Source organism: Barbus barbus, assembly GCF_936440315.1.
Source record: "Barbus barbus genome assembly, chromosome: 42".
NCBI lineage: Eukaryota > Metazoa > Chordata > Actinopteri > Cypriniformes > Cyprinidae > Barbus > Barbus barbus.
The window spans coordinates 18251162-18269685 of record NC_136720.1 but is presented as its reverse complement, the minus strand read 5'-3'; the positions used below and the strand labels follow the sequence as shown (position 1 = coordinate 18269685).

The 18524-nt window shown below is 35.1% G+C and overlaps 1 protein-coding gene across 1 annotated transcript in view; it reads right to left on the bottom strand.

The window, feature by feature from the left end:
• The window catches only part of LOC306861216 (rho guanine nucleotide exchange factor 39-like), a gene marked incomplete at both ends in the record, with an annotated part of 40825 nt that overhangs the window by 16084 nt on the left and 6217 nt on the right, over positions 1-18524 (bottom strand). Inside the window, 2 exons of the mRNA XM_079403363.1 lie at positions 12361-12473; positions 15302-15422. Coding sequence (XP_079259489.1) covers positions 12361-12473; positions 15302-15422 — 234 coding nt within the window. The remainder of the gene's footprint in view (positions 1-12360; positions 12474-15301; positions 15423-18524) is intronic.

The window sequence follows — 18524 nt, the reverse complement described above, 5'->3', positions numbered from 1 at the left end:
GCAATTAATGTAGCAATCAAATATGCATTACGGCAAACACCATGAAACTAAATATCACATGCATTCATTAAGCATAATGAGAGCCATTTATTTAATGCAAGAAGCTTGATCAATTGAATTCAGAATAAAAATACAGCCAAAAAAGGAAATGGATATGAGAAAAAAAAGTGACAGTGGTTACTACCATTTCACTTCTATAATGAGATATTCAAATTAAATGGAAATATAAATTTCTGGCTAATACACATAAGCCAATGATTATTTTCATGGCATGCACTGATGTTAATTATATTCTATAATATATTGTTAAAATAAATAAAACGCAAATATTATTTATATTCAATTATTTTATTAAGCCTCACTGTTAAAATGTACAATATGAAAATTTTTTAATTAATTTCGATACTTGCTATAAATTACATTCAACAGTGTTATTAAACAATTAGCTTTTAAATCACTTTAAGGGAATAATATAACATCCAAATATATAAGTAGAAATACAAAAAAATAAAAAAATTAAATAGGAGAAATTAAAAATCCAATGTTGGCCATTACATGTCAACTGTATGGATGATGCAATTAAAAAAAGTAAATAACTTGTGTATATCATGCATCCCTGTATTTAACAATAATAATAATAATAATAATAATAATAATAATAATAATAATGGCAAGACTATATCTTCTCTCTACAGGGAATTTATTTTATCATGAAACATGGGTGTACCGGTTAACATTATCCAATGGCCCATGTGGTCTAGGTGATGTCAGTGAAAAAGGCAATTAATTAATACAGTAATTTGATACAGTACTACTTCAACCAAAAATTCTTGCCAATAAAACAGATTTTGACTTCAAAAATAAATTTCAGTGCTCACAGAACATTCTCAGCATTTCTGGCACCAAATTCCACATCACGTCCACCATTTCAGATGTTGTCAGATAAACTGGGGCATCTTGCGTCTGTCTTAAACGCATCTTTCTTTGGTGACTCCCCCGCGGGCTGAAAAGTTAAGCTCGAATATTCCTGTTCCCCGAGAGCCGTGCTAAGCGGCGGAGAAGAGGCCTGTCTAATTGGAGGAGTGTGAAGTGAAGATCGTTGCAGCCGTAGTCTCATTTTCCCTGCGGCCATGTGGAAATTATGTAAACAGTGGTGGCAGCCGCCAAGACACCCATGTCACCCATCACCCATGACAACCACAGAGGGGGTAGAGGAGCACATCCTTTAAACTCCACTTCTGATGACAGATTTTAAGAGGGTTGAGACTACAAGGCCAAAAAGAGAGAGAGACGAGGGGAGGAAACGTCTGACTCCTCCTTTTCGGCCCTCCCTTCCTCTCAGGAGTTTAGAGGTGATTTGATAAACAGTTTCAGGCAAAACAGTCAGTTAGAGTACAGGATGTGTATTTATTCACAGCAGGGCTTGTGGGATATACTGCAAAGCTTCTCATATTAAAAGCTGAAGCTGAAAAATCCCAGTATGTGCATGCTCATTTATTCAGTCATTATTTATGATATTTTGCCGTATACAAGCGTTAAATGTCCTCATCTGATTACATTTTAGATCCCTGCTCTTATGAAATATATTAAAGATTTAAAGATCTAATATTTAACAAAATCCATTGCAAGGAAAGACTGATAAACTCTTTTCTAAAATTTAAAAATGAAAAAATGGCTGTTAACTGACAAATTGATGATATTAATATTTTCAGATTTAGAAAATTCCAAACCTGTATGACTTTTTTTTCTTTTTTGGAACTTAAAAGAATATATTTTAAAGAATGTTGGTAACCAAACTGTTTTGGTTACCATTGACTTTCACTGTATGAACAAAGAAAAAAAAAAAAATCTAAAATGATCTTCCTCTTTGTTCCACTGAAGAAAGACAGTTGTAAACAATGTAAGGGTGAGTAAATGATGACTGATTTTTTATTTGGGGGTGAACTACGCCTTTAAATAAACGTTACAAACACAGCTAATATCGGCTGATACCTGGCTGAAAGTAACATGAAACCCTGAAAAGCCATGGAAAAGAGATAATGCGCAGTCCATCACTGCTGAGGAGATGTCAAATGCTCTGTCACCACCTAAAAGTACTTCTGCCAAATGGGTGCTCCCTTAATCTATTGGTTCAGGGGGGCATGATGACCTTGGACTTCATTGACAACTGCCATTGATTTCTGTCTGCGAGTGTCTCGCTCTTCGTTCTCCCTGCTCCTTCTATCAGGTCAGGACCTGAACGCATCGGTTAAAGTAGACATATGGGTGCCAGGGCAGTGAAACGCTCCCAGCAATCACTTGGGAGGAAATGAGACTGTTTCATGTATGAGGACATTACAAGATGAACTTTGGCAGAGAGGGCTGTGCATATGAGCGCATAATATGAATCCATACTACATCACACATCACCTCTAGACTTTCCTATATGTGAACCTGGACCACAAAACCAGTCATAAGGGTCAATGTTTTGAAATTGAGATTCATACATCATCTATATGCATAAAAAAGCTTTTCATTGATGTATGGTTTGTTAGGATAGGACAAAATTTGGCTGAGATACAACTATTTAAAAATCTGGATCTGAGGGTGCAGTAAAAAAAAAAATCAAAATATTGAGAAAATAGCCTTTAAAGTTGTCCAAATGAAATTCTTAGCAATGCATTTACTAATCCAAAAATAAGCTTTGATATATTTACGGTAAGAAATTTACAAAACATCTTCATGGAACATGATCTTTACATAATATCCTAATGATTTTTGGTATTTTTGACCCATACAATGTATTGTTGGCTATTGATACAAATATACCTATGCTACTTATGACTGGTTTTGTGGTCCAGGGACACATATGTTAAAAAGACAATAAAAGAAATAACATTTTTATATGTGCAATTCTCACTGGCAGTTGCTAAGATGTTTTGAGGGTTGTTTTAGAACAGGGCTGTCCAAACTCGGTCCTGGAGGGCCTCAACACACCTGCATGAAAGCTTCTAGCATGCCTAGTAAGATCTTGATTAGCTGCTTCAGGTGTGTTTAATTAGGGTTGGAGCTAAACTCTGCTGGACACCGGCCCTCCAGGACCGAGTTTGGACACCCCTGTGCTACATGGTTGCACAAAACTTTCATAATAATATAAAAGAAAATTTAATACTTGGGTTTAGGGTTTTGAAATAGTAATAATGATAGCGGTAATAATGACATTCATCAAAATTTTTTATACAGTAGATATAAATATCATAATCTTATAATATCTTATACATATAAAATATAAGATACATTTAAATTTAAATCAGCAGTTTTTAATCCATCTTATAAAAACCTAAAATAAATAAAAACAAATAAATAAAATAAAAACATAATAATAATAATAATAATAATAATAGTATTATTATTTGAATGAAACAACTGCTTTCTTTTATTTAAAAAACAAAACAAAAACATAAATACAAATTTTATATACAACTCTCAAAGTATTGCTTTACTTTAATGGTGTTTTGAGTTTTTTCCAAGACTGCTTTTTCCAGCAATAATAAAAAGTTTAATATTTGGGTTTGGGGTTTTAAAAATGTAGGCATCTAGAAAATAATTTTAATAATAATGTCTTGGCAAAAAAAGAAAAATTAGATTAAATGAAATTAGATAAATATAAAGATAAAATAAATTCTTGATCTGATTATCTGCAGATCTTCAGAGAGAAAAAAACAAAAAAACCTCTATGGCCTACAAACAGCCTAAACGAAACCTAACTAAACTGGCTTTCTGAACATGGGAAAAACTAGAGCAGTAGCGTATTACTCATTAGAAATTAAAGAAAAGAGGAAACCAAACAAGCCCCAATTAAGCCTCCTTCTATTAAAAGGCACTTAAAAAGAGAAATAATCTCACTTCTTTTTCTTCTTGTCTCATCTTGTAGTAACAAATACATTACAGGCATTATCAGCCACGAATGCCCTTATTAGAGGCGTGGGGGGGGGGGGGGGGGGAATCTAATTAAAGCAGCAGAGTAACAAAAAAGGGAACGGCCTAATGAGCATTATTAAAGCACATTCTAAATAATGTAAACGGAACTCGCTCGTTTAGTTGCCCTGTCCCACTCATTAGCGTGCAAAGCAAAGAGAAGATAACGAGACAATAACGTAATCTGAACCGTATTTATAGCAGTTCAGATATTCTAATGAAGAGGAGCACTAGAAAGCGTCGCTGGCCTGGTTACCGGCGTGGACGCCTTGCCTTTGTAATATGCAGATGAAACGAGCTTCACGTTTTTATTCTGTTCCTCCGGCCCCCCCGCCGCAGCAGTTACGTCAGGTCAGCCGGTAGTTACGTGCACATGTCAGCAAAGAGAGGAGAAGGAGGAAATATCTGTCTAATTATTTGTCTCTAAATACGTGCATTAAGGATTCAAATTCCTAATTAAGAGACAACAGCCACTGTCAGGCTCCTGTATGGGTTATTGAACACGGCGGTGGCTGTTGCATAATTACTGCTCTTTAATGGCTACAGACGTATGAGCATGTCGCCTCTGAAGCCTCCAAGATGTTGCCAACTTCTGCAATTAAATTATAACACAAATGATAACAAAATGCATTTTGTGTTCACAGTATATTGGAATTGGATGAAGAATGTGGCTTTTCCAGAGGTGGGATGAAAGTCATGTAACTGGTTTTTGACTGAATTGGGTTTCATGCAAAAATGAAAATTCTGTCATCATGTTGTTTCAAATATGTGTAACATTTTTTATATTTTGATGACATTTTTTGAAGAACTGTTTTTGTCAATATAATGAAAGTTAATGGGGTCAAAAAACAACACTGGAGCACACTGACTTTCATCACATATGCTGTTGATTATTGGAGTATGTTTTACATGAAAATACTATTTCTGTTTTTCTACTTAGAAATTTCAAGCTTAATTCAGTGCGTTACTTGGAATAAAATAAAATAAAATAAAGTCTGGTATTATCAGCAAAACTTCAGAAAAACAAACAAACCCTTTGCTCTATTTTTAGTAAGTGTGCAGACATTGACACAAAACTCTGTGTTATTTGCTGTTTATTATAAAAAAAAAAATTAAATAAAATAAAACAATCTGGATCTATTATCACAAGCAAAACAACAACAAAAAATTTGCTCTGTTTTTAGTTAAAAAAAATTACTTCAAAATTTCATGCTTAATTTAGTGCATTACTTTTTTTAGTCCATTTTTATTGTAATTGTTTGTAAAATGTACTTGCGATTTCTGGGTGAAAAGTGTTTTTTTTCTTCAGTGTACATGAAAAAAATACTTCTTACAGGTAGGGAACAACATGAGGATGAACAAATGATGTGATTTTCATTTCTGCATGAACAATCCCTTTAAAAGTGCTCTATAAATCAGAATACTAATAGTTACAGAATTCTTGAAATAGTAACCCACAAACAAGTCATCTTGATTGTATCCAAAGCAAATATAATCGTTTCCAGTTCATTAAAACTGCTAATTGGACTCCAATAAATTTCCCTCTTAACTGATATGCGCTCAGATAACATGCTATGCACACAAACAATGATCTTAATAAACAAAATAACAAGCTTAGCTGTATATACCACCAAAGCAGAGTATGACAAGCACTTAGAGAAGAGTTTTATGAGTTTTTCACCACACTTTGACTGGTCCCAAGTGCCTGAACCTAATTAACAAAAGCCAAGACAAAGTAGACTGTCTGATAGCTTCCAAGAATTTCTTGGAAGTCTTCTCTGCTTGAGAGCTGAGCATTGTAGTAGGCAATCACTACCTGAGGTCAACATATCAAGAACGACGAGATGAGGGTAATGTTATATTTAGGGGATCAATACCAGTTCTGAGAGTATATATATGAAATAAAAACCGCTTTTACAAGACTGAAGAATCCTGTAGTGCTCGTCCGAGTCCTTCAAGTTTCCGGCTGAATCGAAACAAGTGAGCTTTAGCATTACCCATTTGAACAGATCAAAAGAAACGAGGAGGTGAGTTCACCCGAGGTCTTGTCTTAAGACTAAACCATAGATATGGAGGATGGGACCTCTCAACTTCCATGTAAAAGCGACATCTCCATAGCACAGAAACCACAATTAGGAGGACAGCGCTACAAAGCTGCTTTTAAATGAATTCAATCAACACCTTTGCAAACAAACACAAACGGCGAGAAACCTCCTGAACCCCTCATTATGTTGTGTTTGAAACACCGATTGAATCGAACCCATCTGCTGTGTAAGCACAGGCCCATATAACAGCCCTGACACTATCGGCTATATAATAACTCGGCTCCATTAACACGAGTCCTCCTCCGCTTTTTGAGGCTCTCTGCATTTAAAAGAGACGCGGCCATGACCTTCTGACCCGTTCCGAGCGACGAGTTCCACCACAAAGCGAAGGATTAACCTCTTATATGGCACTGCTCTACATTGATGTTGAGGACGTACAAATCCATTATAGAGCTGTACAAGTGTGCTAAAAAACATGCCGTTTTAATACTGTACGGTTTAAACCACCTAGAACTAATGCTAGACACAATCGAATTCATGGACAGGTATAGGGACAGGAACATTTCTTATAAGCCAAAAACAAACTAGGCTTTACTTTTGAAATGTAATCAGTTACAGTGTAATTTACAATACTACTTTACAGTACGATGCATCTGAGAATTTTGAAAAGTGTGTCAGTAGTATTCTGTAATTCTGTCTTTCCTTCTATCTGTTTTTTGCTCTATGTATCGTTCTGTCTATCCATTGTTCTGTTGATCTTTCTATAATTTCTGTTCTTTTCTGTATATTAATAATTCTATCTATTTTATCTGTCATTCTGTCTGTCTTGCATCATTCTTCTATATATCGTTCTATCTGTCATTCTGTCTGTCTATCGTTCTATTAGTCTATAGTTGTGTCTTTCATTCTATATGCCTGTCTCTCATTCTGTCTGTCTGTCCATCATTCTATCTGTCTAGCTATCGTTCTCTGTTGTTCTATTTGTAATAGACAGTTAGCAGACAGGCACTATATTCAAAACTTTATAGACACCACTAGAATGATGGACAGAGTGATAGAACAATAGACAGATAGACAGAAAAAAGACAGAATGATGGATAGACAGATAAAATGATAAACAGAACAATAGACAGAATGATAGATAGAGAGAAATATATAATGATAGAACGATAGACAGATAGAATGATACATAAAAAAGAGACAGAATGAAAAATAGAATGAAAGAACACTAGAAAGAATGATGGACCGATAAATAGAATGATACACAGAATAAAAGAAAGAGAGAATTAAAGATAGAATGACAGAATGCTAGACAGAATAGAACTATAGATAAAATGACAATGATGAATAGAAAGAAGAATGATGTTTAGACATAACAGACTGACAGACAGATAGATAGACAGATAGTATGCTAGAACAATAGATAGAATGACAGATAGAACGATAGATAGATCGATCTAAGCTATTTTATACGGTCACTTTCACTTACAATTCACTTTTACCATTTAAAATAACTAGTTTTAATGTTTTGTTTCACATTCATTGAGACAAAACTTATAGAATTTTAATAATGCCCATAACACAGAAATAATTATCTGCTTATTGACTTATTGATTTCTCTGTCTGACACTCGACAAATTGACCAAAATGTCCATCTGTAGTCAGGAAGACCACAGGGAGTAGAAGAGTTGAGAGGAGAGGGACACAACGTGAATCTCTTCTCGGCAGCTGCAGTAAATGGCGTTTAATAATAGGAATGATTTTATCCTCCCTCCCAACAGTCCTGCTCCACGTCTTAAGTAGCCACCATGATCCACACACAGCCAGCCTCGCCATCCATCATCCTCCAGCCCAATAAGTGACAACAATTTCCTCCCGAGTCCCCGTTAGAGGCGGTACTCCTGATTATCTGCACTCTCCGAGAATGGAGCTCTTCTGCCGTGCCACTTAAGATCATCATACAATTACGCGCTCCCCGTGCGTCCTCGCTTTCCGAGAGCGGAGAGGCAGAATCGATGGGGGGACAATAGGAAACACAGTGATCAGGGCCTGAGAGGATGAGATCAGATCAAGGGCGTCTTTGAACATGCTGATTGAGATGTCAGCGCTCTGCAGTTTCGAGGGAAATTAGAGGATATCTCTGTGATAACTGGGTGGAGAAAATTCAGGATGCGACACAAAGTCCTGTGGTTTGCTGCGGGACAAAAAACAGCGAGAAAATACCTTGCATTCATTCGAAAGGCATCTTGTGAATCCTGTGTTAGGTGATCTTATAACAAGTGGTCAGTGCTCAAAACAGGTATAAATGGAGTACAAAATGTTATGTGGTCAAATCATACACATCACATTTAAAAAGCAGAGTGAATGTGACCACACTGCATAAAAATAATAATGCATTCTAGAGGAATGACTCATTTCTTGTCAATCATCCACTGCACTACTTTGCCAGTTTAATTTGCTTTCGAAAGAAAAGCAACTATCTGTCCAAAAAAAATAAATAAATCAAAAAAGTGTAAACATACTGTACACTACTGTTTAAATGTTTGGGGTCGTTAAGATTTTTTAAAATGATTTGAAAGAAGTCACTTATGGTCACCAAGGCTGCATTTATTACATAAAAAATTCAATAAAAAACAAAATTGTGAAATATTACAATTTAAAACAACTGTTTCCTATTTAAATATTTTTAAATGTTATTTATTCCTGTGAAGTCAAAGCTGAATTTTCAGCAGCCATTAATCTGGAAATCTTTCTAATATGCTGATTTTGTGCACATTTCTTCTTATTATCGATGTTAAAACCAGCTGTGCTGCTTTATATTTTTGTGGAAACGGTGATGCATTTTTTTCAGCATTCTTTGACAAGTAGAAAGTTCAAAAGAACAACCTTATATGAAATAAAAATATTATGTGACATTATAAATGTCTTTACTGTTAGAAGTCAGATTGTAATATTCATTAAAAAAAGAAGAAAAAAGAATGCACAGTACTCCATAATCGTCTATATGAGAGCATCAGAATGCCAACTTTTCCCTTTTAACTTTTTGTTCAAAAATACAGATATTTTTGATGAATTCTGAGAGCTTTCTGACCCTGCATAGACAGCAACGCAACTGAGATGTTCAAGGCCCAGAAAGGTAGTAAAGACAACATTAAAATAATCCATGTGTCATCAGTGGTTCAACTGTAATGTTATGAAGTTACGAGAATACTTTTTGTGCACCAAGAAAACTAAAATAAATTTATTTAACAATTTCTACTCTTCTGTGTCAGTCTTCTGTGTCCATTACACTAAAATTAAGGTTGTACCACAGACAGACTTTAACGCTGTCCTTACTACCTTAAACGTGTCAGCTGCGTTGGTGTCTATGGAGGGTCAGAAAGCTCTCGGATTACATCAAAAATATCTTCATTTGTGTTACAAAGATGAACAAAGGTCTTATGGTTTTGGAACAACATGAGGATGAGTAATGACATTGTTTAATTTCTGAGTGAACTAGCCCTTTAAGTCCATAAAGTCTGGGGAAGTTGTGTCATTATTTAAAACACTGCATGTTGGCATTTAGCTTGGTATTTCCATTAACCACAAGTTTGAGAAATATAATTATAATGCTTCACATTTCAATCTTTCTTTGGTTGTCTTTTTGTGCTTTCTCAACAAGCAGCGATACACTGACAAAGTAAGTGATGTTTATTAATTAAAGGGGTCATCGGATGCCCATTTTCCACAAGTTGATATAATTCTTTAGGGTCTTAATGAAAAGTCTGTAACATAGTTTGGTTAAAATTTCTCAATGGAAGTGTAAAAAACACCTTTTAAAAACCTGTCAAAAAAAGCTCTTGTCAGAGCAAGCCGAAACCCCTTAAAACTTAAAACCCCTTATACTCACTTCTACTGTAGGTGAAGCTGGATCACGAATGATTTGCGCGAACATAGACACATTTCCTTTCAAAAACAAACGTACTCCTCTGCGTCTTCAGCAGCTCAGATGTAGGGAGTAAATGACGACTGCTTTATTCATTATTACATCCAACAACAGAACACCTCAATCGCTTAATCAGAGACATCTTGTCTTCCCCTGCACTGGAGGCGGACAGCTCTCAGCTCACTCAGGGTGGGTCTAAGGTAAGACGGTCTTGTCAATCAACTATCGTGGGAGCGGCCTGTTCAGAACTACATCATTCTGACAGGGCTCTCAGAACAACCTCATTTGAGAAAGGGGATTTTAAAATAAGGATTTAAAAAAACAAAAACAACACTGGGTGGATTTTTATCATTATAGGATGGATGTGTACACACACACTTCCAACACACATTTATGTTCAAACAACTTGTAAAGTGAATTTTGCATCCGATTACTCCTTTAACAAACTTTTCTTGATAAAATATTGGTTAAAGGACACTACAGGAGTAAAATTAAGTAAAATTCATGATCAAATCACGTAAAACGGATGCACAAAGACACATAAAGTGGGCCTGTAAACAAACAAGATTGTCATTTTGCATGATGAAACCATTGAATTAAAACTATGACAGGTGGGCGCTAGCTGAGGAATATTCTTATAAAGAATAAATATAAAGACATAATTATAGTCATAGCAAGAATGACATTGTGTTTGTCTTCTTTCATGTTGGAAACTACATTTAATAAGTAGGAGTGACATAAAAGCCTAATTAAGATGGACTCCAGCAGCTTGATAAAGGAATGCCATGTAATTTTCGCTGGCTCTTAAGCATGTTCTAGTTCATTTCGCACCCTGTTACACTAATTAACGGCTGAGACCACGACCGCATGAAATTACAGCCAACAAAATCTGCGGCTTAACAAAAGGGATTTTGACAGTTCTTGGACAGTCTGAAGGCAGGTGTGAGCACGACATCAAACAATAATTACATCTGTCATTGAGAGGCTCGGTACGCGCCGTGCACTGACTCCTCCAAAGCGAAGAAATACGGATGGAGAATTCAAGCATGAAAACCGTAACCTGGTGGTGACAGCTTTCTGTTATCATGCCATCAAATGATTCCCAAAATCCTTCTTTAAAGTAAATCCACATAGTGCGATCATCAAAATGTGAAGTTGTAGAGTGATTTGACAGCTGAGCAGAAGACTGCGAAGTAGACTGGCCTGTGTCAGAAGATACTGATGCATAACCAAAACGCTTTACATTCCCATCAAGAACTGACTGCATTTCAATGCTGTCATCGTGTTGATGCTGTCAATCCCATAATCTCCTCACCAAAGCAGATGGTTTAAACTTTAAATGCACAAAAAACATCCACTGACCAATCCATCTCATTTACTTGAAAATTCAATGGCTGAGGTAGTCTGACATTTATTGAGATTAGAAGAAAACTTTGCACGTCAATTGCAATAAGTGGTTGAGGAGTGCATTAAACAGCACAAAATCAAAACATCTTTAGGTGAAGTGTGTCATTTATGCACCACTACCATCACCAAATGGATAAATAAAGTAGAAATATATAATAAATATAACTAATAAAGTTTTTCACAAATACTCATGTCTACAAAAATGATTCTTCTTTTCAGCTAGGGATGCACCAATATAATAATTATTTCCCATAACAATAAGCTGGTAAATATTTTCATGTTATAGCTGATAACCGATTAAATTTATAACACACTTAAATCTTTAAATGCAACAAGTGAATTTAGGCATCACAAGACTATAATGCATAACATGAAAAAAACGATTTTAACACTGATAATTTAACAGTTTTTTTACACAAATAATAACTTTTAGTCTATTTTAATCTTGAAATGAGTATTAGATATGGGCAAAAGTTAGCCAAATATCGAAATAAAAGAAAGGAGCATGCACAATTAGATATTCTAAACCAGTTAATAAACAATAATATATATAAAATAAAAAATGTTGCCTGACGACAACCAAAAAAAAAAAAAGAAAAGATAAATAACCGATAAATAAATAACACCGATAAATAAATTTTACTGCTTTGTATAAATTATATATATATATATATAAACACTAAAAACTAAAAAATATTAGTTTAAATGCATAAAGGTAATTTAGACATCACAGCATTATAGTGTACGGTATGAAAAGTGGATATTATTTTTGAAATTCGCTAAAGATTAAAGTGTTAAAGTGTTATTAAATTATTAGTGTTTTTAAATAAATACTATAGTTAAGTAAGCACTAGATGATCCTAAAATAGATCTAAACATAAATGTAGTGTAAATGAGCATGCACAATTAAATATTCAATACTGGCCAATAACCGACAAATTAAAAAAAAACACTAATGTCTGCTGATAACCAATAACTGTTGACTTTAAAGATAAAATACTATCACACGTGTACTTGAGGATTTACTGCTGGATGCGCTGAAGAGGAAGCGATAGCAAATCCTCAAGTTTCTGCTGACTGAACTCAGGCCTGGACTCCTGGAGCTTTTTAAACCGTTTGAAGGCTTTGCTTTTCTTCACCTGGCCCGAGAAGGAAATGAACCATGAATCAAAGATCTGCTTCCATGAAAACAACTTGATACAACAGTAGAGCACATTTGATAATGCTAGCAATAACACTGTTTACCTCCCACCAACAGTATCATTCCCGTAGATGATGCATGTCTATTGAATTGTGCATTCAGTCTCGCTTGTGCCTCAATCTCACTCATGCGCAACGAGACATCTCTGTTGTCTCTTATCACAAGCTGTCTTCTGAATAGAGGCAAGCCTGGTTGCATTATTAAATATACATTCACACGAACCATGTCAGGCTAATGGCAGACAGAGTCTGCATTAGCATAGCAAAATATCACTTCTTTATGTAAAATCTGTTTGGAATTGTGCTACCCTCTGAGAATAGCATAAGTCAGTGCTACTTTTTTGTGCTAAGTAAATAATAAATAAACATCTCAAGTATACAAAACAATCAATCATCTACAAACAGCGCACACCGTGTACAACACCTGCTCAGCTAACATTTATGGCCGAAGCAGCTGGGGTCTCCCTCTGAGAAACACATCAACATTAAATCACCGCATGTTGGACATGCTGTGAAAGGAATCCTTTATTCAGGACAGCCCAAAATAAATTCTCAGAATGAATCCTGTCAAATCCTGAAAGCGTCATCAAAACAATATTAAAATTCTATTATTATATTAAAATAAAATTAATATATTTTGCCTGAATGACAAAACATTAAAAATTTAAATCTATTTAATGAGTGAATTTAAGCATCTCAAAATTATAATGTAAAGCATGAAAACAGCATTCATTTTGAGAGTTGCTAATGATTTCAATTTTTAAGTATTTTTAAAGATTACAAATGCTGTCATTTGACCTTTTTATTGATCTATTTCAAGATTCCTATTAAACATAGCAGCAGGATATTTTAATACTTAATAGAACACAGTTATTTAAATTGTAATAATATTTCATATATTTGATTTTCAACTATATTTGATCAAATAAATATATTTAGACCAATAAAAAATACTTAAATAGATAAAAACCCACACTGGCCAATAACTTGCATGGTACAGATATATTGTGCATTTCTAAAATAATTAAAAACTATCTTTTAACAGATTAAAGCGTCACATTATATATTATTATATATGTTCAATCAAGGTTAAAAATGGTACTAAAAAGGAATTTAAAATGTCAAATAAATGTAACATGTATAAACAATCTGTAAAAAGAGTCAATGGTTGAGAAAATGTTGAGATCTTGGCCTATATTGCTATTCTCTTAATCAGTTTCATGCAACGGTGGATTTTGAAGGACAATCCAACCATGTTTGAATTATGTGACATGGCGAACACACCAGCCCATGTTCCAGCAATTACAGCCATGTAGGCCTAGCGGAGGAATCAATGCTAACTTAAACAGCTCAGTCTGCAATCAATGAGAACCAGTCAATTGGCCACAGACGTATTCCTCCTCTTAATTAAGACATTAATATCTGTGAGGCTCCAGGCTTCCCCTCAGATAAATAAAACCAGATGTTAGCACGCGGCTTGGAAGAGCATTGCTGCGAGGCTAACACTCAAACATATACTCTGTATCAGACACTAAAACTAGCATAGCACGAAGCACGTTAATATGCCCCCTCAGTTCACCGCAAGCACACAGAATACAGAAATTAGCATTAGCCAGGCGTGCCAATGATTCTTTAACCACTAACTGATTTGGTCTAACAAGGAATCAGTCATCCGTACACTTGGGTACAGGTGCCTTGTTGAGGGAGGAGCTAATTAGCAAAGAGAGAGACTCCCCATCGCAGTTTTTTCCGGCCGACTGATGGAGGCTGCCCACTTAAGTCAGGCGTAATGAGATGGTAGCGTTGGACCTAATGGTACCGCTGGGCTTTGCCTGGAGAAATCTGTTTGCATAGAGTGCCATCCATAAGCCTTAATCAGGTAGGTGACTCCATTTTTTTTCACCGTTCCAAACGTCAATCATTCTGAATGGCGATCTTTGAGTTACTGACCCGACATTGTGTCTTCTCTTCTTTTTTTCCCCCACAAGGTTGAGCCGAACAATGTGGTAGGGTGAAAAAAGGTGCCAAAGATGAGGAATCGTACCATGATTTAATAGGTTTGGACTAATTAGAAGTAGAGCATGACATACTGTCAATCCTGCGCATTACCATAGATCTATAATGAATACATATTCATGATTTCATATTGACAGACGTTGCCACTGGCTTGTGTGTAAGGAGGTGACCTCTATCCAGGTAATAAGGCATTTACTTGCGAAAAGCCAGTACCAGCGACCATTTGATTTCATAGCTAGATGAGCCCCAGAGACTGATCCCCAGTGAAGACCCTGTCTCCAAGACGGCCATCGGGACAAGACCACAGAAACCAGATGAGTCCTTTGCACAAACTGATTCTGCTTTAGCCTAGATTTAAACTGCTGATTTTGTCTGGCCAGAGGAGAATGACACTATTTCGACAAACTATTTCCCCGTCTAAATACTGTAAAGCTGATATAAAGCCACCCAGCTTAATATCAAGCCGATGTAAAGCTGCTTTGACACAATTTGCATTGTTAAAAGCGCTATACAAATAATATTGACTGACTGATAGCAGGTAAAAAATTAAACTACCTTCAAATAGCAAATCATAATTAAAAGTTTAATAATATTAGCTTTAATTTACAGCCATGTTCACGCAGGCATTACTCAAGGCCGTACAACATAAAGCAAACTTGTAAGTATGGTTGTCAATGCCAAATGCTGAGCATGTGAACAGAAGTGAAAAGGGGGTCAAGTCTAACATAAGAAACATTTCACTTTAACTTACCACGAGGACTTTTTTATCAGTCTGAATGTTGTCAACGTACGTATTGTACAACTGCAGATGAGTGCAAAACTCCTCAAACCCAATGCCAAACCTCCCCAGTTCTATATGAGTGAGTAGGGTCCTGTTAAAAAAGTAAGAAGTAAAAATATTGTTTGCTTAATGCGGCGTAATTTAATCAGGCTTCGTTGAATTTATCATTCCTCAAATGTGCTGTAAAATAAAATAAAAATAAATAATATAAAATAAACAAATTATAATCATAATCATATACAGTAAATATAATAATATAAATCATAATAAAATAAAAAATTATAAATTTAAATTATATAATAAAATAAATTCTATATATAATATAGAAAAGTCATTATTTTTTAATTAGAACACTATAAATTAATTAATAATTATATTAATTATATTTAATAATTAAAATTAAAATTAAAATTTTAAATTTTATTAAATAATGCATTTGTTAGTAATTAGTAGTAACAAGCAATATTTTATTTAAAAATATAAGATAGATAGATAGATAGATAGATAGATAGATAGATAGATAGATAGATAGATAGATAGATAGATAGATAGATAGATAGGTTTCCATTAATTGATTTCTATATAATAAAACTTTAAAAATTTTAAATGAAAACATTGTATATTATTTTCTAACAAATGTATGAATTAATGAAATAATATATTTAATATTATAATGAATTCATTATATTTTATTCCATTAAAAAAAAATTCTAAATCATACTTTCAAAGAACCATCATACTGTGTCAAATCATCAACAATTAAGTACTGTTAACTCAAAAAACAAATAACAGAGCCGACTTTCACGTTACCATACCCTGCAGTCTTGCCACCGCACTCCAAACGCAATGATAACCCTGATACTGTTTTGGAAATCAAGGCACTTCTTGTCACAAATAATGAGGGGGGTTAGTTCAGAGGCAAACGTATTTGCGAAAGGAAGTGTTTTTAGTCAGATTTGTGTGGTGCCATGCGAGGGCCCCTCCCTGTGGGTGACATACTTATTTGAGACAAGGGTGCTGAGGCTAGAGCCCAAGGGCAAGTGTGCGGCGCTTTGTAGCAGGAACGCACTCATTGCGTATCCAGGAACAAAACAAGGTGTTCAAGAGGAATGCAAGAGTTGGTGCTCTGGCTGTCAGGCACATTAGGGTGACATGGGTATAATTCAAGGGTGAGGGTGTTGACACTTGTGAGGGAGCTTATTATCCAAACTAGGCGAGGTAGATACTGCTTGTTCCCTGAGACTTTGCGTTTTATACATGCTGGAAGAAGGAGCATTTTGTGGTTGAAGTTGATTTAAATAGATTTTAATGAAGTTGCAAGCCAAGGTAGCCTCTGTTCGTAATCAGGAGATGCTAGAGCAGCCGAGAGAGTTCAAATGAGGGCAAAGGGCGGGAAAAATAGTGTTTCCTTTTTCCTCTTCACAGCCAGAGGCTATTATGATAAATATGAAATTACTGCTTACATTTTTTATGCTCTTTTTAGGGCAATTAAATTATCTGACCGTCAGGAAGATGACAAAGATAACATTAGCATTCCTCCTGCGTCACGTTAATCTACATTAATTCTTAGCGGTTGCGACATCTGGGCTGGGCACAGACTCAACCAAACAATGGAGGCCTATGTGGCTTCATTTGCGGGAAGCGAGAACCGAGGAATACTAATTATCATCGATGAATAGTTAGCAGTGACACAAACGCTTGTAAAAACACAAATATGTACAGGACCCAAAAGCATCGTTCAGTTTGAAGAGAGACTCCCTCCTCCCTTCAATTGCGACAAGGACTCTCTTTCTTCATATCGGATACTATTTGATCTATTTCCACACCACATTTACTGTCATTAAGAAACCCCCAAGACGCACTCGTTCAGAATATTTCTCTCTCAAATGTGTTTTTGATTCTGTGCTACTTAAGTGACAGCCCTTTTCAAGTTGGTGATCACTGTTACGGTGCATTCTAGGATAATTGGGTTCTTCCCACTATTGCCTTATTCCCCTCATCAGGTAAACAGTCATAATTCTGATGAATGGCAGCAGCGTGACAATATATTCAAGTTTTGTTTGTTTGTTTGTTTGCTTGTTCAGCAGCATTTAATGAATACGGAATGCATTTAAGTCTTTACGACCCAAGAGTATCATGTGATGTACAAAGAATGAATTTCAAACCAACTCCATGCTATTCTTTTAAACTTAAATATAGCAGACAGATATTTGTATATTTCTCAGGATGTCATCGTATTACTGTCGCCTTTGAGGCTGCCATCATTTTGAAGGGTTTTATGGAAAACTGGGAATGATTGGTTTTTACATTGTCCTCGGGTTATATAATCACTCCAAATATCTCGAAACTCATATGACTGTATAAAATAAAAATGAAAAAACACAATTCATTGAAATAATACATCAGACATTTAAAATTAAATTCTGTTAAAAGCATAAAATGTAAAAAAAAAAAAAAAAAAATTATAATAATAAAAAAAATAATATAAATAAAAAAAAATAAAAACAAATTCTCATTCAAATTTAATTTCAGCCAAATCCATAAAATGTACAAAAAAAAAAAAAAAAGTTCTCATCCTCATGTTGTTCAAAACATGCACAACTTGCTTTCTTCTGTGGATCACAACAGGAGAAGTTTTGTCCAGGCTGCTCTTTTCCATACAACGAAAGAGTGGCCAAGGGGCAGTCAAGCTCCACAAAAAAAAAAAATATATATATATAAAAAAATTCACCATGAAAGTAGTGCATCTGATGTCATTCAAGTTTGTGTGAAAAATAGTACAAAAAGTTATAACGGACGCCTCGCAGGGCCTACAAAAATGTTTTAGGTTTTGATTAAAAGATAGTTTTCAGATGCGTTAATACTATTTTTTCCATACTATAAAGTGCATATTGTTTATGATAAAAATAAATAAATAAATAACAATCTACGGCTCACCTCCTGTCCTTGTTCTCTGTTCTTCTGTGCTACAACTAGTCCAAGATAAAAAGTGATGATTTCAGCTAAGGATTCAAATAACCTTCAGCAGCCAGCGCAGATATCAACATGCATCTGAAGAAGCTTCCTGATAACGATGTGGTTTTGGAGTACGCGAGCACTTTATTCGTTTTAATCAGTCAGGCACTGCTGTCTGTTCACAGATCGAAATTGAGAGACTGCCATTACGCTTCACCGGCACTTCAATAACCGATTC